The 22,998-nt window shown below is 35.3% G+C and overlaps 1 protein-coding gene across 1 annotated transcript in view; it reads left to right on the forward strand.

Annotated features, from left to right (window-relative positions):
• Positions 1–22,998, forward strand: part of Pkn2 (protein kinase N2) — a 104,265-nt gene that overhangs the window by 14,441 nt on the left and 66,826 nt on the right. The window contains exon 2 of the mRNA XM_048351713.1: positions 18,324–18,624. Coding sequence (XP_048207670.1) covers positions 18,324–18,624 — 301 coding nt within the window. The remainder of the gene's footprint in view (positions 1–18,323; positions 18,625–22,998) is intronic.

The raw sequence follows: 22,998 nt of genomic DNA on the forward strand, positions 1-22,998 counted from the left end.
AGCTTTAAATAGTTGTACAAAGGAGTTACAATTCAACTTGTCATGTTGGTGTATTTTGGAATAAACATTTTCTCCCATCTCAGAATGTTACTTGATTTATAAAGTGAGATTTACTCTAGTATTCTGGGAACATGTTGTGAAAGCATGGTACTAGTCTATAGATCCATGAATTAAGCCGAGCATGTACAAATTTTAGCTTGTTCTTGTTTTACAAGCAACAAAAATGATACTTAGGTTAAGTGATTTGTCTACTGTATTAGTCACCTTTCTTCATGACAGAATAATTAAGATAATTAACTTATAAAGAGATGATGTTCATTTTGGCTAATGGTTCTGGAAGCTGCAGTCCAAGATCTATAGGCTCCATTGCTTTGGTGCTGTCCTTGGTGTCCTAGATAACATTTGGTGGGGAGCATATGGCACAGTAAGGTGTTGCTTCATAGCTGAGAAGCAATGAAGATAGAGAAGGGGCTCCACAACTTCATTGGAGGGTGTGCCCTGGTGACCCAAAGATTTTCCACTAGTACCATCTTAAGGATGCTACCACCACTCAAGAGCACTACTCTAGACACTGCTCACTTACCAGGCCATAGTATCTTTCACCACTAACCAGAAAAACTTGGTCTAGAACCAAGATATATTAAGTTGATTTTAATTAAGGCAATCTATAGTCAGTGTCTACAGCAAGATATTATAAGAGTTTCAACTGTATTTTACCTCAGTACCTTTATTAAAATATAACTGAGAGCTGGACACGTGACTCATTCCTCTAATCCTTGGTTACTCAGGAGCCTGAGATCTGAGGATAACTGTCCAAAGCTAACCTGGGCATGAAAGTCTGTGAGACTCCAAGGAGCCTGTAAAAAGCTAGAGATGGAGCTGTGAGTCAAGTGGTAGAGCACTAGCCTTGAGGAAAAAAGCTTAGGGACAGCGTCCAGGCTGAATTCAGACCCCCATGATGATGTGTCTAAGTAATATTACATTGTATGGATATATTAGAATTTCTCTCACTGTTCATGGGCATTTGGATTATTACCAGAATTGGGTACCACCAAAAAACTACTATAAACATTTTTGTACAAGCTTGTTGTTGTTGTTTTTTTTTTTTAGTGAACTAAATATTCTTGGCTAAATGTTACAGAGAAAATATTGTTATATCATATGACAGATGTTAACTTATTTTGGCGGTTGTATAGATGTTAACTTTTAAAGAAAGAGCCCAAACGATTTTCCAAAATAGCAGGACCCTACCAATAACTTGATACAGTTAAAAAGTTTTAATTTCAGGCATCTCTGTGATTTTAATTTGCTTATTTGCATTTCTTTGATGATATTGAGCATCTTTTCCTCTGTCACCTACATTTTCCTTATCTTTGGTGAACTATTCACTCTAATCTTTTGTCTATTTTAAAACATTGGATTGTTTTCTTACTGAATTTTAATCACTATATACATGACCATTATCTGTATAAGATATGCAAATTGCAAGTGTTTCCTTCCATTCTGTAGCTTCTCTCTCTTTTTTTTTTTTTTTATTAACAGTACCTTTCCAGGAACAGTGCTTAATCCTGATAGAGTATAGCTTATCAATTTTTATCTTGTCTTTCTCATTCTGTGTGTGTGAGTGGGATTGCACTAGCGTGCACACATGCCCCTGTCTTTCCATGTCTGTGTGCCGGTAATAGGATTTGTACTTTGGGCTTTGTATTTTGGCTTGGCTTTCTTGATTATGTCTTGTGCTCTAACACTTGAACTATACCTTCAGTCCAGCATTTTGCTAGTTAATTGCAGAAGAAACTTGACAGACTTCTCTGCCCCAGCTGGCTTTGAACTGTGATTTTCTAGATGTCAGCCTCCTAAGTAGTAGCTAAGGAGTACTACTGGCACTCAGCCCTATTTTTTTCTTTCTCCCCTCCCCTCCCCTCCCCTCCCCTCCCCTCCCCTCCCCTCCCCTCCCCTCCCCTCCCTTCCCCTCCCCTCTCCTGCTTAAGGATGTTGAACATTTCTTCATGTAGTTCTTAGCTACTTGGAGTTGTTTTGTAAACTCCATTTATTTCCCTGCTAATTGTACTGCTCTTTTGATAAGTGACTTTTGGAAGGTCTCCTTTGTCTGAGGATTAACTGGCAAAGATTTTCCCCCATTCTGTAACTTTTCTCTTTAATAACACAAACATTATGTATTAAGGGAAAAAAAACCAAACCAACCATAGCTAATACAGCTCAGTAGAAGAGTATAGCTTAGAATGTATAAATCCCTTAAGTTCAATACCATTTAAACAAAGAAATGGAGGTTTCCCCCCTCAGATTGACAATCAATATTAGTATTAGTTGTGGCAATTAGTCTTGTTTTCATGTGCTACTGAATATTGTAAATAAGCAGGGCTTTCTTGAAAATACACAGAAGAAAATGCATCAAAAGAAAAACATAACTAATTAAAAAAAGAAAACCATAACTATAGATCCAAGAAACAGGTTTTGAATATCAATTATGGATCACATTTGACATTATATAGAATGTTCTGGGATAAAGAGATGTAAAGTGACATTAAAATTTCTTTCTCTTCATGCTTTTGGTTAGGCAAATATGACTAGATAACACGCAAAAAATAATGTGGAATACACAATAAGTGAAAAAGTACTAGTCCTCTGTTATATTCAGGGAGATAAAATTCAAAGAAAGATAATTTTTTTTACTTTGATAGAAGAGAGAAGGTAACTATATTAGAAGACAATATAACAAGAATATATGATTAACTTAAAGATCTTCCTGAAACACCAGTTGCATTCCTAGAAATTTGTAAACCAAAAATGTATGAAGGGCTGAGAATGTGACTGAGTAGATAGTGCACTTGCCTGAGTTCATTCTAATACATCAAAAAGAAAAAAGGCATAAAAATGTGAATAAAACATAATTGTGGTCATACCAGTGTGATCTGACCACACTAATTTGCATACAAAAGAGTTAATTATAATGATGCTAAATGCATTTGAAAAGCTAAGCATTAATCTAGATAAGTGTAGAAAAATGTTAAAATTTTAGAAATTTTGCTTAAGGATATATTCAATGTAACACTATTCATGTGATGGATTTTCCACTGAGGAATGATAGTACGGTGGACAGAATGAAAAAGGTAGAGCTTATAGCTTTTTAAAATATGAATTTGAAAAAACATACAATTTATTTAGGCAAAGTAGACATTCTGAGTCTTTTTGTGTGAATTTGAAATATTGCCTAACCTAAAAAAAAAAAAAAAAGAGCACATTAGAGGAGACTTCCACTCTGATAGTACGTACTATTTGGTGACTTTTTGCGGATCTTCAGGGGTAGCCTGTCTGTTATTCTATTATGTGGTCCACATGATTGAACCTGTCAAGCCTGTAATTCTTGTATTGTGTGAATAGAAATAAGGAAAGTAGTTGTATTAACTGGTTCTCTATAGGTCTTTGTTGTCCAACCCCACCCATAATGGAATGCCATTTTATAAAGCTCAAAGTTTTATGTGATTATTTTCCTTTGAGAAACAATGTATGTCAGTGAAATGTGAGACTTGCTGTTTTGTTGCTACGCTATTCTTCAAAATGACTGCTTTTAAATTTTGATTAAATATAGTTTTATTTTATTAGTCCTAATATAGCATTGTATTGTTGGGTAGTGAAGTATATTATCCCAAATATAAATCTTGCCCATATACAGAACATTGTTTTGCAAATTAATTTGCCTAAGGCAAATATACATATAGTAAACAGGCTTAGTGGTCATTATGACTTTCTTCTTCATCTTCCTTTTCCTCTTTGCGGTTATCTATCAGTTAGTCCTTCTTAGTTATCCCTTACAGCCATTTGTGCCACTCATTTAACAAATGTTTAGTGAGCATTTGTTATATTCAAAGTATTCTAGGTCTAGTCAGATAACAAGAAAAACATTTTAATGGTAATAAAAAACACTCTCATGGAAATTAAAATATGGTAGGACAAATTGGTCTGTAAAACGAGGCAAGGATATTGGGACTTGAAAGAGATGGGCTATAGATTTTTACTTTGAGACCAACTAAACTAGGATAATGAAAGAAAAGAAAGAAAAAACCACAATCCAAATAATCCTTAAAGTAGTTTACAGGATTCAAATGGCTATAATGTAAACTCTAGTAAAAAGTAGAACCAATTTCTGGAAAATATATGCCATTTAAAAAATGTCTCTGAGAGCAAAAAGTGACACTTGTTTAGGAAAAAATTCATTTGACTAAATGTAAATACATATTATTTGAGCAAAAGAATGGCCTCAAAGTTGTGATTTATTTAAGTTATATAATGTAGCTTTCTTGCTTGCATACTCTGTTTTGCTGTTGTTTTAAGTATTAGCCAGCTACATAGTTTCTTTTTTCAGTCATTTGAGGATGTATCATGTCTTACAGAGGTGATGGAAGGTGGAGAGTACATTTTGGCATTTTAAGTGTATGTGGGGGACAAGAGAAAGAAAGCATGAAAAGTGATTCTCTGGTATTGGGACAAGATGGTCGAGGCTTTTTGGCATTATTACTGGAATGGAGAAGATTGGGAAAGGCAGATGAAGTGTTTATTTAGAAGCTTGCTAAATTTGAAGTCCACAGAACATTTTAAATGATAGGCTATTTATAGTAATCAGAAATGTGGAGTTGGTTATGAGAAGCCCCCCTTTTTAATTGTCAAGATGATGTACAGAGGGGTTACAGTTGCATACTTAAGGTAGTGAGTACATTTCTTGTCAAACTTGTTACCTCCTTCTTCGTTTTTCTCCCAAACCCCCGCTTTTATCATTTTTTTTAACTTTCCAAATGATGGACATCCTCATTCTAACATAATGCTTTGAACTCTACGCACATTAACAATAAAACAATTTCTTCCAGGTCAGGTGGTGTGTACATTTTTTCCCTTTTGTTTAGTATAATCTGTTCTCTTTCTCTCATTTCTTCCCTCCCCCCACTGCCCTTGAGTTGAAGAAGCACTCTTGGACATTACTAAGGAGCATGTGAATTATGCTGTTAGACTAAGTGCTGAATTAGTAACATACAACAATAATTACTTTGAAAATTAGAATAATTAGGAAATTTCCTATAAATGAATTGTGATTAAGACCTTAAAGTATGTTTTTTAATTTTAATTTTTTACTTATTATAAAAGTTATGTACAGAGAGGTTACAGTTTCATAAGTTAGGTGAAGAGTACATTTCTTTTTGAACAATGTCACATTGCCCTTCACCAGTTTTTCCCTCCCATACCACTCACAAGTTGTATAGTTCATTTTTGACATGTATCTAGTGAGTACCACTGCTGCATTTCTTCACCCTTTATCCCTCCATTTCTGTGCCCCTTGCTCTCCCAAAGACAGGTAAACAAACATACAAGACAGAAAGAAAACAAAAACAGCAACCCTCATACCCTCCCCAACACTACTAAATCTCCACAATCTGGGAAGAACATCACTCACTGATCTGATAACCTCCTGCTGCTGCTGCCTCTGCTGCTGCTTACTACTACTATACACCAATCTGGTCTCCTTATTGCTACCATGTAGGAATAGAAAGGTAGCAGACCTAAAGTGATTGATTAGGGCAGAGTTAAATTAGCGTACAAAATTGTAAAGTCTTCAGTGTTGTTCTCTTTTACATTTCTGTAGCCAAAAATAAGAGAATTTTCTGATTGGGTAGTTTTTGTTACTGTTTATTTTGGTTTTTGTCTTTTCTCCTTTAGCTTTAGAGGGAGAAAACCCAGAGAATTCACTACCCTATCTTTCTTAAGACCTGGACTCCCTGACCTGTCTTGTTTTTCTTCCACCTTTTGTAACCACATCTTTATCTGTTGTATTCTTCCCCAGGTGTTATGCTTAATTGGCAGGAACACAGAGAGATAAGGCTATTCTGTCTCCTCAAGAACCAACAATACAGTAATTGTAATTTCTATTTTAGCTCTTCAATTAAGGATACCTCTTCTTTTTCTCTTTTCTCCGGTTTCAAAATAAATATTACTTCTACAAAGAGTGTTAGAAAGGCATTTCCAACAGTTCAACCTAAATTATGGGTGTGTTTTCCATTCTTTATCTTGTGCTTTTCCTTTATTGCAGTTGTCACAGTTTTAGTTGTGGCTTGCCTTGCTGTTGGACTAGCTCCTTTAGTACAAAGGTCATGTCTTTGGGGAAAAAAAACACACACAGAGATGTTTAGGCTTATTAAAAAATAGATCACTATCTAACCACTATACATTAATTGATAATTGATAATGTTATTTCACTACCCATAGGGATATATGTTAACAATCTGGCCCTAATATACATTATATTTTGAGTCTGAACAATTAAGTCAATGCATATCTATGCAAGTGATGAATGGTAGGAACTGTGTTTTCTCAGTTTAGGAGTAAGAATTTATAGATAGGCAAACATAGGTGACTAAAATGGTCTATGTGTACTAGATTAGAGTTGTAGACATCATTATGGACTGCTAACTTGATATATAGATTATATCTTCAATCATATCTAGTGTCTTATAATAGCACGTATATTTAATGAATGAATATTGTTTATTTTTATTGTTATTGTGAAGGTGATATACAGAGGGTTTACAGTTACATAAGTCAGGTAATGTTTACATTTATTTTTGGACAACGTTACCCCTTCCCTTGTTCTCTTGAGTATTCTATTTTTTAAAGTAACAGGTGTATATTTCTTTTATATAGCCAAGGAGATTGTAGTCTCAGCCTAAATGTTCAAATTGAGGAGACATGGCTCAGTGGTATGGTAGACTGCCAACCCAAATCCAGTACTGCAAAAAAGATAAAGGAGGAGAATCCCTTTGCTGTTCAGCAGTGGCTCATGCTTGTAATCCTGTCTTATTCAGGAGGCTGTCATCTGAGTATCAAAGATTGACGCCAGACTACATTTCCATAATAATGAGCAAAAAGCAGGACTTCAGGTATAGCTCACATTGTAGAGTGCCATGGAGCAAGCAAGCAAGCTAAGCATGTGTGAGACCCTGAGTTCAAACCCTAGTACTGCTACAAAACAAGAAAGAAAGAAAGAAAAATGTTTGCAAGTGGGAAGAACAGGAAAGAAATATAGAATTCTTATTCTTTTTAAAATGATACTGACAGTCACACTCTTTCAATACAATGTAAAGCTTTATTTTTGATTGAGAGCCCACAAATGGTAATAGTTGAAAAACTATGTAGAGCCTGAATAACTGTCATCGCTTCTGTATCATTATTCTAATTAATCAGAATTTCAAGAGTCTAAGGGTACACTAGGTATTTCATTTGCTGTTCTCAGCTGGACTTATGCAGCTTATTCTGCTGGTGGCAACTCTGGACTGGAATGTCCACTGTAGCCTCACTTGTCTGGTGTCTCAGTTGGAATGGCTAGAACAGCTGGAGTTCTGTTTTATTCTTTTCTCCATGGCCTCTGTCATCCTCTAGGGTCTCTCTAGCAGAATAGCCTAGACTTTATCATAAAGCAGTTGGGTTTTTAAGAGCAAATCAAGCTATGGGTTCTCAGGAGGCCAGCACTTTGACCTCTTTGAATATCACTAGAATGCCACTTCAGCAACATACTGTTAAGGAGAGTAACTTAAAGGGCTACTCCAGTCAGTGTGGAGGGATATGAATGGAGAGAGGCAGAGTCTGTCATAGCTTTGTAATGTTGTTTCCCATTACCTCTTGAATCACCTCTTAAACAGGGGTAATCAGACCATGTCCTTTCTTTGCCCAAGTCTTATCCTGTGTTTCCAAAGAAACGAAAGGTTTTTTTTTTTTTTTTTTTTTTTTGGCCAGTCCTGGGCCTTGGACTCAGGGCCTGAGCACTGTCCCTGGCTTTTTCCCGCTCAAGGCTAGCACTCTGCCACTTGAGCCACAGCGCCGCTTCTGGCCGTTTTCTGTATATGTGGTGCTGGGGAATCGAACCTAGGGCCTCGTGTATCCGAGGCAGGCACTCTTGCCACTAGGCTATATCCCCAGCCCCAAAGAAACGAAAGGTTTTTAAGCTACAATGCCAAAATAATTTTGCTCTAATCAAAGGGCAAGGGTAGGCATAATAGGAGTTATGTAGTAGTTGAATTAGACCATCAGAGACCCAGACTTTTTTTTCTTTTCCTGGTCTTCCATTCAGTGTGTTAGGTTTCATCTATTAGTTTGGTTTTTTTTTCTGTTTTTTGTTTGTTTGTTTGTTTGTTTTGTTTTTTTGGCCAGTCCTGGGCCTTGGACTTAGGGCCTGAGCACTGTCCCTGGCTTCTTTTTGCTCAAGGCTAGCACTCTGCCACTTAAGCCACAGCGCTACTTCTGGCCATTTTCTATATTTGTCGTGCTGGGGAATTGAACCCAGGGCTTCATGTATATGAGGCGAGCACTCTTGCCACTTGGCCATATTCCCAGCCCCGGTTTCCTCTATTAGTACTTCATTGTCCCAAGATGGTTGCTGCCTTTTCAGGCCTTGGGTTTCTCTATTCCAGGCAAAAAAATTTGATCTCAAATCCTCTTAGTTCTGTTGACAAGTATTGTTACGTGGTTACAAGTAAGAAAGCCTGATGAAGTGAGAATTTCATCTGCTTTGTTGGATCTAACAAAAATAAATTTTCTTAGTGAGGAAAATGAGAGGGCATATATTATGTAGAAACAGCACTGTCTACTTTCGTGGTATGTATCAGGAACTGTACTCTTGCTGTGAAGCATATTTCTTTGCCTGTGCATAGGGATTGTGAAGAAACAAAAGTCAAGGTAGTTGTAATATTTCCCTTTTGCTGATTAGGAAATGAAGCTCTTAGCTTGGTTGGAGGAATGTCAGAGTTTATGTGGCTAGGTCTCATTCCAAATGCTTCACTCTTTCTACCACATTACATTCTAACAGAGCTTTCTGTTCAAACAAAAATCAGAACAATCTACATTAATATGAACACTGTTCTGTTGCTTCGAGTCATGTTTGGTTTTTGTGTCTGGATTTCTGCTGTCACTCAGCAAATATTTTGAATAAAGAAAATTTTGAATAAAGCTAAGTGCTGGTGGCTTATACATGTAATCCTAGCTACTCAGGAAGCTGAGATCTAAGAATTGACTTTTGAAGTCAGTTTAGGCAGAAAGATCCTTGAGACTGTTTATCTCCAATTAACCAGCAAAAAGCCAAAGAGTGGATATGTTACTCCTATGGTAGAATGTCAGCCTTGAGTGAAAAGGACAGACTCAGGGCAAGAGGCCCTGAGTCTAAGCCCCTGTATAGGCATGTATATGTACACACACACTCTAAAAGATAGAAAAGCCAAACCCCATTTTATAGATGGTCTCATAGAGGGTGAGTATTTGAACTGTTTCTTTGCTTTCTAATTTGAGAGCCACTGTCTCCTGAAATACAAAAGGTTGACCTAGAGTGAAATTAGACAAGAAGTGGACGTGTCTGTCAGTGTCCCTCACTTAAAGATTAAGCATTAATTAATGCAAGTCAGATCTAAGTGTGGTTCAAATATAGGTAAATAGATACTCAAACAGGTTCCTCTTAAACGAGATGTGGAGTAAAAGAATATCAAACCAGGAAACCCAAGATGCTGAATCCATCCACTGACTTTTCTTTATGGTCATAGAGTAGTTGCTTGGGGGCTTTGAACCTGCTGTCCTCAAAACTAAAATTAAGGAAGGTAGCCAAAATGATCTTTGGAAGTTCTTATAGCTAAAGCACTATATGAATCATTATACCCAGTGTTTTCATGGGTAATCTAGCACTTCTTGGCATCGATCTGGTTACTGTTTTATATTTATGAAATGTAGAAAAAAATAACAGCTTTTCACTTCTTCTCTGGGAACTTTGCCAGTGAGAAGTAAACATCCTTCACTGTCTCTCCTTAAATGAAGTACTTGGTCACAAGGCAGTCTTTTTCTTTACATATTCTTTGAATCTACCCTTGTTCTTTTCTAGTGTTATTCATAAATTGATTGTGAGTTTGTTAACATGCAATTGAAGATGCTGATTTATGTTTTAGCCTAAAATCAGAATTTTATTTCATAAAATAATTATCAAATACATATTAACACCTTTGTGTATTTGAAATACTTTGCTAGTACATGATGTGGACTAATTAGTGTAGAATATATTGTCATGTCCTGCACACTAGAAATGTGTTGAATAAAAACAGCCTAGTTAAATAGCAGTTGATCACTGAATTGAATTAGAGGAAATGATACTTATGATACTTTCAGTTTCTTTTAAATAATATATTTTTCCCTTTTTTTGGGTGGGGGGTATGTTGTGAGGCCTTGCTGCTGTCCCTCAGCTTTTTTCTCAAGACTAACACTCTACTACTTCTTAAAAATTTTTAATTTTATTGTTAGGGTGATGTTAGAGGTTACAGTAATATAAGGTAATGAGTATATTTCTTGTGGAACGTGTTACCCTCTCCCTTGTTTTTTCCTGCTTCCCCCCCCCCCCAAGTTGTAAAGTTCATTTCCAACATAGTGTCTTGTAAGTATTGATGTTGCATTGATTGGTTCACCCTTTGTCCTTTGTTATTCCCCTTCCCTTCCCCATATCAGATAAAGGTATGTACAAAACACAGGGTATCAAAATAAACAGTGATAACAGGGCTTCATAGGGAGAAAAATACCAGAGAAAAAAGAACTCCACACAGTACATTAAAAAACAAAGAAACAACAACAAAAACCCACTTGTTTCCATAACTTAGAGTTCATTTCGATTAGCCTCATTTTGTATGGTCATATGATGAAATAAGAATAGCCAAGAGGGGCTGGGAATATGGCCTAGCGGCAAGAGTGCTTGCCTTGTATACATGAAGCCCTGGGTTCGATTCCTCAGCACCACATATGTAGAAAATGGCCAGAAGTGGCGCTGTGGCTCAAGTGGCAGAGTGCTAGCCTTGAGAAAGAGAAGCCAGTGCTCAGGCCCTGAGTCCAAGGCCCAGGACTAGCAAAAAATAAAATAAAAATAAAAAAGAATAGCCAATAGACACATGCAGAAATGTTCAACATCTCTGTCCATAAAAAAATCAAAACTACATTGAGATTCCATTTCACACCAGCATAGAATGCATTATCAAGAAAACAAGTAACATGTTGCTGGGGATGTGGCCAAAAGAGAACACTATTGCACTGTTGGTGGGAATGTAAACTGGTTCAACCACTCTGGAAAGCAGTATGGAGGCTTCTCAAAAGACTAAACATAGAGCTTATGATCCAGCAATCCCACTCCTGGGCATTTACCCAAAGGATCACAAACAAGGCCACACTAAAGCTACCAGCACAGCTATGTCCATTGCACCATTATTACCTTAGTTAAGATGTCGAACAAACTCTGATGCTCCTCAGCAGATAAATGGATCAAGAAAATGTGCTGTATATACATAATGGAAAGACCTGGGGAAAAAATCATATTAAGTGAAGTAAACACTCTACCACTTTGAGCCATAGCTCCACTTCAGTTTTCCGGTGGTTAATTAAGAAAAAAACTACTTTAGACATTCCTGCCAGGTTGACTTCTGCAAAAATTGAACAAAATGAAAATTGTTAACTTGTATATTGTTAATATTAATGTCTTTTATCTTTTCCATTCTTATTTTAAATGTAATTTGAAATAAAACTATATATATATGTCACCTACATATAACTACTGTGGTTTAATTAAAATAAACAAGATAAATGGCTTTATTTCCTAGGCCACTTAAAATTACTTTATTATGACACTTCCTTAGACCCCTGAACCTTTACTTTTGGGTAAGTTATTTTAAAGGACATGGTGTTTTTAAGCTCCATAAGAGAGTTTGTGTCAAGCACAGTACCTTGCACATTATTATTAACTTAAAAATTATTGAATTGACTATTGTATAAAACAATTTCTAATTTTTCTCCTCTTATGATTAGAAGTTTTATGCTTGGCATTGAAGCTTGAACTCAGGGCCTCATTCTTTCTGCTCAAGGCTGGTGATCTACCACTTGATCTAGACCTTCATTTATAGCGTTTAAATATTTATACATATATAATTACATTGTTGTTACTAGGTAATTAAGGTGTTCAAAGGGGGTTACCATTTTACAAGTCAGGTAATGGGTGCATTTCTTTTTAAGACAATGTTAACCTTTCATTTTTCCCCATTTTCCTCTCTTGTCTCTACCCACAAGTTACATAGTTCATTTTTCACGTTGTACTGAATATCATGATTGCATTTGTTTACCCTTCTTCCCCCCTTTCTGTGCACCTCACCACTTTGCCTACTCTAAAAAGGAAAAAAAAATTATTTTCTTAATTAACATTTCTAGAATTAGAAATTAGGTCAAAGAAAATCACTATATTTAAATTTTTGAGCGTTTTAGACATTTTTGTGAGGTCTAAATAGGCTTATTGCCAGCATTATGGTTTAAAATTCAATAGGCAAAAATGAGCTAGTTGTTTTGGGGTTTTTTTTTGCCACAGCATTTTTTCTCATTGTTTTTCTTTTCCTCCCCTCCCTCCCTCCCTTCCATACCAGGACTTCAACATTTTCGCTCATTGGCTAGCACTCTACCAAACTAAGCCAAGCTTCCAGCCCCAGCATTTTTATTTAACCCAAATAACTTATGATAAACAAGTCATGATACAAGGTAGATACCAAGTTAGTTCATCTCTAATTTTCCCCACTTTTTTGGGGGGGGGGTAGCGGGGGGTCCTGGGGCTTGAATTCTGGTGGGCCTTGGTGCTGTCCCTGAGCTTTTTCTCAAGGGCAGTGCTCTACCACTTGAGCCACAATGCCACTTCTGACTTTTCTGAGTAGTTTATTGAAGATGAAAGTCTCACAGAGTTTCCTGCCCCAGCTGGCCTTGAACTGCAATCCTCCAATCTCAGCCTCCTGAGTAGCTAAGATTACAGGTATGAGCCACTGGCGCCCAATTTTTTTTCCCATAATTTTAATTTGTTGTTGTAGTTCAAAACCAGAGGTTCACACATACAAAGCAAACATTCTACACTGAGTTACATCTTCATCTCCAGAAACTTATAATTTGAAGTGACTTTTTTTGTGTTCTGTAGAATATCTTAACAATATTAGTAGACATTCAGATAAAGTCTGAAAATCTTATAGGAGTTTGGTAGTTTGAGACCTTTATCATCATTAAGAAAAAAGTTATGTTAGTACAGTTGTCACTTATTTATTTGTAAATCAAAATTTCCAGATAAAAATGCCCTTTCACTGTTCACTTTTATTTTATTGGTAACTTATAGTAGTTTTTGGCTTGAGTTTTGTATTATTGAATTCTGGAAAAAAATTTACCCATTTATTTCCTCATGGAGTCCATCTTTCCTATCTTTATTTTCTGTGCTGTACCTCCTATTAAATGAATCTTGGGTCTTTTTTTCTCTCGTGCCTCTTAGTTTCCCATAGCTTTAATTTCTTATTTCTGTTGATGAATTTAGTGTGACTTTCCTGTTATTTTTCACAAATAATTGCCTTACGTTTTGACATGTTTCCTTGAGCTCCTGCTTTAGGCATACAGATGATATAAAATTCAAAGTATATTAAAATATGAAGAGGAAATATGGTCAAAGTGTATGTATGTATGAAAATAGAACAGTAAAACCTATTAAAACTATTTAAAAGGGAGGAAAGATAAAGGAAAGAGATGGCAGGGCGAGTTTGAGAGTGTGTGTATGTATTATATATGTATATATATTTGACCCTGAAACTTCTCTTCTACAATTGATAGCTACTAATGAAATTTCTTAAATAGAAAACTAAGTTGATCATGAAAAACTTAGCTGAAATATTTTAAAGCAATTACTTGGTAATGATGGGCATAAGTTGATAATTTTAAAAATATTCTAAGCTGAAAGAATGTAAACAGTTTGGTTAATTCGACTACACTGAGGTGTCTAAGCTCTTGTGCATTCAGTGATAAAAGAAGAGAATTCTGGGGGAATTGTATTTTTATGTATAGGTATTGGGTGGGGAATCGCACGTAGTTTAGATTTATTGAATGGTAAATTAAAGATAAAAATGTAATTAAAAAAAGGAATCAGTTTGTGGATTTTCTTCTCTCTTGGCTCATATGTTACTTTTTGAGCATATTAAATTTAAAAGGGAATTGTGACTGTAGGCTGGATCCAGCTCCCTTTTTTTCCCAGTATCTTTCTAGATAGTGACCCCAGGAACTTGGCACATTAGTGTTTTACTGCTGAGCTAGTTTCCCAGTCTTTGGTATTGTGAGACAGATTCTCTCCAGGTCAGTGAGAACTACATGTAGCTAGCTCAGGTAAATTTTGAAATCTGGGTACCCCTGCCTCAGTCTCTAGGGTGCTGGGATTATAAACATCCAGCACCAATCTGGAAACTTCTTTTTAAAAAGATTATAACAGGTATCTACTTTGGGAGAAAGCATGAAATTTTATAAAGTTGAAAATAGTTGTAGCTGGTAAATGAAATAGTTCAACTAATAATCAATATAAAATAGATATTGTAGATAGTTACTTCTATCTGTAACAGAATCCAAGACAAAGATTATCACTAAAGATTTTTACTGGTCTTCTAGGTATTTATTTTCTGAGGCTAATTTGCTGAAGTCAAGGATATTTGATTATCTTGTAATGGTTGTTGTCATTTAATTGATTTTCTAGTATTTTTACGGTTGAAGCAACTGGGTGGATGAAATATCTCATTCCAGTTGCACCAAGAAAATTGTATTTTCCAACTTTATGCTCTTGCCATTAAAATATTTAGAATAGGAATAATTATTGTGTCACTTGTTACTTTCCAAAAGGTATTTAAGCTATGTCATAGCAAAAGATGGGAATTTAAACATGGCTACTAAAAAATTCCTACCTGTGGAAAGAAAGAGAAAGCAAACATGTTCATCACTTGTTCATACCTAATTTTTGCCAGAATACTTGATATAATTGAGTAAAAATTTTGGGAGTAAAAGTTGTATCAGAAAATGGGAGGCAAGATCCACATCACAGTATAAGAGCACATGAGAGTAATTTAACCAAATCCTTAGGGAGGATAATGGGCAAGAAGGGTTGTTTCTCCCCTCCCCCCACTTCCAGGAAGAGTAGTGGTGAGCCTTGAAACAAAGTAAAAGTTAACTGGGCCAAGAAGGAATTGGAAGAGATACTGAAGCCAGCAGAGGTGTTCATGCCAGAAGTACATCATACATAGACTGAGCCTAGAGAGATATAGTCTCTGCAGGAGATTTACATAACTTGGTTAGAATTTAGGCAGCAAATTGGAAGAAATAAGAGTTGAAATAGACAAGGGTCTTCAAAGGATTCTCATCAACTGCATGAGTCATTTTCCTATGACTTTAACAGCCTTTAATGCTGAGTACGATAAATCCCAGTTAACAAGTCTCTCAAGGATATTTCCAAACTGCTACAAGGTATTTTAAATTTTGTAGGGAAATCAGATGATACCCATCATTGTTAGATACCATGTGACTACCTAGATAGTCAGGTTTCAGTATAGACTATTCCTCATTTACATTGCAAAATGGAGTAGAAAATGATAGGAGTGTCTAACTTGATTGTAGGGCTTGAAATATTGTCAAGTACTTGATGGGTAATGTAGCCCACAGGAAAATAACTGACTATTAAGAAATGGAATAAAAATATTACTTTTTCTTTCGGAATGTGTATACTAAAATTCCAAACTGATTTAACGTTTTAAAACAGAAGCAGACCTTTGTATTCAGTAAACAGAACTATTAGGTATTTCTTTTGGCCTAAGGGATAAAGGGGAAAATAGCATTGGTTCATGTTAAAAAATACTATAAACAAAATAATTTTGTGGTTTGTGGCATTGTGTGTGTGTGTGTGTGTGTGTGTGTATACAGATAAATTTGTAAGTCAATTTGTGTGATTATTTTCTGATGAGCTTGTAAAGAATAAAATATGTGGCCTGGGAATATGGCTTAGCGGTAGAGTGCTTGCCTAGCATGTGTGAAGAAGCTCTGGGTTTGGTTCCTCAGCAACACATAAACAGAAAAAGCCAGAAGTGGTGCTGTGGCTCAAGTGGTAGAGTGCTAGCCTTGAGCAAAAGGAAGCCAGGGATAGTGCTCAGGCCCTGAGTTCAAGCTCCAGGACTGGCCAAAAATAAACAAGCAAACAAATAAAATATGAGTTAGTATTGTTTTGTTAAATTTTATCCTTTGATGATAATTATATGACTAGTGTTTTGATAACACGCCAGAGGTAGATTCAGAGTTTGGGAACTCAGGAATTATGGGGTTTATTATATGTTGAAAAAGCTTAAGATGGAACAGAGTACTTTTCTAACATGTGAAAGGCCCTGAGTTTGGTCTCCAGCACCACCAAAATAAGTAAATGGATGTACAAATAAGTAAGTAAATATTGAAAAGCAATGTTTTGGCCTAAGTAGGAGGTAATCCTATATCTACCCAGATTAAAATGAGAAATTTAAAACCAGTAGTTATAATATATTCCAGGAATTCCTGATGTAATATCCATCAAAAGTAAAAATTATGTGTTCAAACATGAGATTTAAAAAAAAACTCTTGGCTTATATTAGAAAAAATAAAAACAGGACTGTGCAGTTACTTTTAGCCTTAAAAATGAAGAAGTTAGATGAAGAGAAGTCAACTACTTGCTTACATTAGCTCATTTTTTATGATACATATTTTCTTTAATGATAAGAAGTAGTTTCAAGAAAAATGCATGTAGGACTTAATTATATAGATGTATTCAATTCCCAAAGAAATTAAAATCTTTTATTTAGTTTTGTGTTTCTTTTTTTTTTTTGGCCAGTCCTGGGCCTTGGACTCAGGGCCTGAGCACTGTCCCTGGCTTCTTCCCGCTCAAGGCTAGCACTCTGCCACTTGAGCCACAGCGCCGCTTCTGGCCGTTTTCTGTAAATGTGGTGCTGGGGAATCGAACCTAGGGCCTCGTGTATCCGAGGCAGGCACTCTTGCCGCTAGGCTATATCCCCAACCCCTAGTTTTGTGTTTCTAAAGGTACATTTAAAAAAGTATATAGTGAAATATGTCTTCCTCTTTTCAATGTCCTTCAAAAACTCCAATCTTTTCTAGAGATGTCCATTACTAGTTTATTGCTTTTTGCAATTAAAAATACTTTAAAATCAATATTGTAGCAAGAGATAAAATAATGAAAGGTACATAACTAAAATATAACTGTGACTGTTTTTGATGAAGATTAGATTTGGTTAGCTTATCTGATTTTTTTAAATTTTAAGATAAATATATTGGGTATTGGGTTTGATCTTGAGGCTTGAACTTAGGACCTGGGCACTGTCTTGAGCTTTTTGCTCAAGACAAGCAAGCGCTGTACAACTTGAGCCATAGCTCCACTTGAGGCTTTTTTTTTGTCATTGAGGGAGGATAGTCTCACAATTTTCCTGCCTGGGTTGGCTTCAAACTGTGATCCTACCTCAGGGCTCAGTATGAGCCACTAGTGACCAGCTCTTTTAATATTTTTATAGTAAGTCAACCAAACAATCAGTTGGAATGATTAGCTATGAAACATATAAATGGAATGCTGAATATAGCTTTGTCCAGCTCTAGTACATTTAGTTCGCTGATTAAAAGTGCCCATAAGGGGCTGGGGATATAGCCTAGTGGCAAGAGTGCCTGCCTCGGATATACGAGACCCTAGGTTCGATTCCCCAGCACCACATATACAGAAAATGGCCAGAAGTGGCTCAAGTGGCAGAGTGCTAGCCTTGAGCGGGAAGAAGCCAGGGACAGTGCTCAGGCCCTGAGTCCAAGGCCCAGGACTGGCAAAAACAAAACAAAACAAAACAAAAAGTGCCCATAAGGATATAATTTTCTTTTACTTCGCCAATATAAGTTGTTTCTTCCGTATAATTAAATTACCTTTAGAGTTTACTGATCTTTTTGTTAAGTAACTATAGTAGATCAAGATTTATATCTCATACATAGTATCTTGGATTATCACAGTATCTGGAAGGAAGCTAATATTATTATTTAGATGTTACAGATCATCAAACTGTATCTTGAAAGGGTAATTTGCCTGAGTTTCGTAATGTGGGAATTGAGATTTAACTTGAGTACATAGGCTGTCACATCTACTCTCTGTGTAACCCTGGGAGGTCTCTGTGTAGATGTGTTGTTTCAGTTTCTTTGGATATAAATATAATGCTTTGTAGGCAATAGGCAGGATATTTGCATTAGGATTTTATTTTAAAATTTGATAGATTTTTGCTCATTAGAAAATTATTGTAATGCAAATTTCTTCATGCTAGGAACACTGTCTTTAATGCCATATATTTTCCTTGACAACTATGTTGCCTTTATTCCATTGTTTCTTTGCTTATTTATTTAGTTTTGTTGTTTATTTTCATTTGTAGGGAGATTCCAGAAGTCTTCCATTTTCTGAGAATGTGAGTGCTGTTCAAAAATTGGACTTCTCAGATACAATGGTGCAACAGAAATTGGATGATATCAAGGATCGAATCAAGAGAGAAATAAGGAAAGAACTGAAAATTAAAGAAGGAGCTGAAAATCTGAGGAAAGTCACAACAGATAAAAAAAATTTGGCATATGTAGACAACATTTTGAAAAAATCAAATAAAAAATTAGAAGAACTACATCACAAGCTACAGGAATTAAATGCGCACATTGTTGTATCAGATCCAGAAGATGTCTCAGGTACTTTACTTTATTTGGTATTTATATGGCATAGTAGCAAAAGGTGTATAGAAAATTATCTGTTTTGTGACTTGTACGGTTTCCAGCTTCTCTAAAAGTACAGACTTTCCTCCGTGGTTGAGGTGTTGTTTCTCTTTGGAAAGGCAGTAGTTGATGGCTATAAAAATTGAAGTTTACTTAAGAGATGAGTAACTCTGATATGTATGCTTTTATCCTCAGCCAGTAGGACATTTCTTAGAGGTTTGACTTTTTTTTTTCCAGTATTAATGTTTTGTATTGAGTCAACTGCATGCTTTTACCTGAGTCATTCTGTGATCAGCAGCACGAGTTTGCCAGATGACTTTTTAAAGTTAAAAAATGCATTCTGTGAGCAAGGTATTTTTTTTTTATTCTCTGTAGAAATAATTAATCACACTTAAGATCGCTATGCTTTGTGTTCTGTGCAACTTGAATTAAGCACTAACCTCATACATATTGTTTTATTAGAAAAGCAATATGGAAAAGTAAACATTTTTTCTGTAAGTATAGAAAATAAAAGAAAAATATAATCCATGAGTCCATCCTAAGAGCATTATTTTTAAACAGTGAATCAGCAGATATTTTTATGTTGCAAATTTTTCCAATAGTACAAAAAATAAAAAATAGGAAAACTGTCATAGACCCTTTTCCTAACATTAACATTTTTTGTTGTATAACCTTTTCCCATTCCCTCCCCCAACACCCCCCTGCATTTATACCATTATCCACACTTGATTCTTCCTATACTTTCTACATATAAAAATTATATAATACATATTTGAGGATAATTAGTTTCATCCTTGGGAAAATGATGTTTTGAGTAAAACATTTACTTAAACTCTATAACCCTTTATACATTTACAAAAGCATAAAATTGTATGTGGAGAGTAAAATATCTATTACCATAAAATGTTATATGAAGATGTAAGTTTAGCTAGTAAGAAAAGTAGATAAAAGTAAAACTAAGTCTTGGAAGTTACAGCAAGCACATTTGATAATAAGTGCACTTGTTTTCATGCTTCACTTTCTACATCAAGACTAGGGCTTTTATTTGGTGATTCTGTGTGTAATTTTCAACCATGTAAGAAATATCATTAAAATGAAAGAACTCCAAGAAGCTAACCGTATTTGGAACTGAAATAATCTCAAAGGTGTAAATGAATTTGTTCAGAATCATCAAGTTCTTTAAGAGGAACTGTTCAACTTCTCACTCCAATAGTTTAATGCAAAAATTTAATAATTATATTAGAAATGGAAGCATAAATTATTTTTTGGAAGCATAAATTATTAAGTACTGATTTTAGTGGTAATATATAAACTCAGAAATAGTCTGTTGTGTTTGGAACTCTGCCAAATTCTACATTTTTTGCTCATTACATCTAGGACAAGTCTAAAATAAGAAATAGTACTAGAACTTTAAATTTGGTTATTTAGAGAAAACATTTTCTTCCTCACAGAATACTGGTCACTACCTTGTGATTCATTGGAATATGAAAGGGTTTTAGCAACACAAAAAGTAGTCCTTTGATTTCTCTAGGCCTTTTAAAAAATAGTTGAAGTGTAAGTTAATAAAACATTCAAGTGTTCAATGTGTATATTTTAAGGATGCAGTCTGATGATCTTTAACAAGTCATAGTATGTCCAGCAAACCATCATTATAATCTATATTGGATTAAAAAAAAATCATTTTAGTGCTTTCCTTGTATGCCTTCCCAGTCAGTCTCTAATCCCCAAATCCTATTTCTAGACCTCAAATAACACAGATCTGCCTTTTGTAACTTCAGATTAAATTTGTCTTTCCTATAATTTATACAAACAAATAGAAGACTAAAATGGACCACCTGTCAGTCTTACTGTCAAATTCTTGACCTTTCTCACCAGCCAGTTTGCACCTTCCTTCCTGACAATTTTGCACTTATCTTCTTTGTACTAGTTATTCATTGTTGTATTGTAATTTTCATATGTTTTTATATATGTCTGTATCACTAATTAAATAAACTGTGTGCTCCTTGACAGCAGAGACATGTTTTCATCCATCGATTTTCTAGGCTTATTATCAAATCTGCACCATAGAAGACATTTTGTTGTAAATATTTCATATAAAAATTTTAAAACCAAGAAAACCAAAATCTTACATTCATGGTCCTTTGAACATGACTTAGGGAACAAAGCTGAAAATAAAAGTTTTTAGGATAGGCCATAAACTTGATTGGCCTTCTTTTATTTGTACTGGTCATGAGGCTTGAACTCAATGGCCTGGGCACTGTCCCTGGGGTTCTTGTGTACATGGCTAGTGCTATACTACTTGAGTCAGAAGTCTACTTCCAGCTACTTGGTAGTTTATTAGAGATAGGAGTCTAACAGACTTTTCTGTCTAGGCTACCTTCTGAGTAGCTGGAATTATAGGCTACCTCTGCTTAACCAGCTGTTTTTAATCTGACTGTTCAGAAAATTAAAAGTCAAGTATTATATGAAATATAACTTTATATTGTGATTGGTTTAATACTTCAGCTTGTTTGGAATGAGCAAGTTCTAAGTTGCAATTTTATTTTTAAAATATCTCTTGAGGGGCTGGAAATGTGGCTTAGTGGTAGAGTGGATGTGTGGCATGCATGAAGAAGTACCACATAAACAGAAAAAGCTTGAAGTGGTGCTGTGGCTGGAGTGGTAGAGTGCTAGCCTTGAGCAAAAAGAAGCTCAGTGACAATGCCCAGGCTCTGAGTTCAAGCCTCAACAAACATCTCTTGATATGCATGAAGGCCTGTGTTTGATCCCTAGCACTGCAAAATAGAAGCTTTTTTTTTTTTAAGTTCTGGCAAATGGCATATTCAAACTAAAGGGTATTGTGGTGTTGTTTGGGGATTGTTTGTGTTTTGCTGCTTTGGTACTGATTTAGCAATATTAAATGCATACAGCAATATTGAAAGAACAACAATATTCAGAGGGCTAAAGGACTTTTACCTTAGTTTTAGGTTTGTTTGCTATAGAAGTTGGTTGTATTGTGCATTAAGATAAATAAAATGAATTTATTTTATATTAGCTCCAACTAAAAGATTCAAGGACATACTTTGCTTTCAGTTCATTTAAAGTAGGGCTGGACTTATGTAGCAGAAGTTATGAACCACAAACACAATTAGTGGAAGCTAATTGCTGTTTTAATGTTACGTAAGCAGAATGAACAGTTTACCTCCATGCTTTTCTTGGGCAGCTGACACTCTTGAACCAGGTCCTCAGCCATACTTTTTGTTATTTTGGTCTGCTGTGCCCAACCTGGTTTCAAACCGCGATCCTCCAAATTAGTTTCAGGTATGAACACCCAGCTTCCTTTTAACTCTCCTCTGAAATAATTCCCACATCACTAATTTTTTTATTTGTAAAATAAAGATGTTTGTTAGATGCTATAATTATAAAACTGAAAACTGGAAATTTATTTCCTCCCCTCCTCTTCCCTCCCTTCCCATTCTTTTCTTTCTGTCATGGGACTTGAACCTCAGGGCCTCTGTGTTGTCCCTGAGCTTTTTTGCTCTACTACTTTGAGCCACAGTGCCACTTCTGGTTATCTGGTGGTTAATTGGAAATAGGAGTCTTGCAGACTTTCCTGCCCCAGCTGTCTTCAAACTCTGATCTCGGCTTCCTGAGTAGCCAGAATTACAAGCATGAGCCACTGGCACCTGGCTAAAACTAAAAAACTCTTAAATTGTCAAGTCCTCATCAGCTTAAACTATTATTGTAAAATAAACGTGGCCATTTGTTTTTCAAAGTAGTAGGAAATTAATTATCTAATATTCTTTTTGTGCCCAGAATATTGTTGAATGTCCTGTCCATTCCATCTTTGATCCATTTTTAAAATAGTGTAATGGGAAAATCTCATGCAGTAATCTTGGTAGATATAGGTAAAACTTTGGACAAAATTTAACTTTTTTGTGATTAAAAACTCAAGTTAGATGAATAGGATTTGTTCTTCAACAAAATAAAAGCCATACATACTTAATAATGCATAGTGGAAAATTTTTTTATTTAAGATCATGAACTAGACAAGTATACTCCCTCTTAGTGAGGCAGGCATCAAAAATGTGTAGGAAGAAGCAAAAATGTCTTTAATTCCTAAAGACTTCCAAAAACCTTTGGAGCCGATAAAAGAATTAAGTAGAGTTAGCAGAATACAAAAACAAAAAATCAGTAGCATTTCTATACACTATGAATTATCTGAAAAGATTAAGAAAATCCCATTTACAGTATTCCCATTTACAGTAATATCAAAAAATTAAAATATTTAGAAATCATTTTAACTAAAGAAGTAAAACAGTCCTATACTGAAAATTGTAAAACATTGATGATAGAAATTGAAGACAACAC

Source organism: Perognathus longimembris, chromosome 7, assembly GCF_023159225.1.
Source record: "Perognathus longimembris pacificus isolate PPM17 chromosome 7, ASM2315922v1, whole genome shotgun sequence".
In the NCBI taxonomy this organism is placed as follows: Eukaryota; Metazoa; Chordata; class Mammalia; order Rodentia; family Heteromyidae; genus Perognathus; species Perognathus longimembris.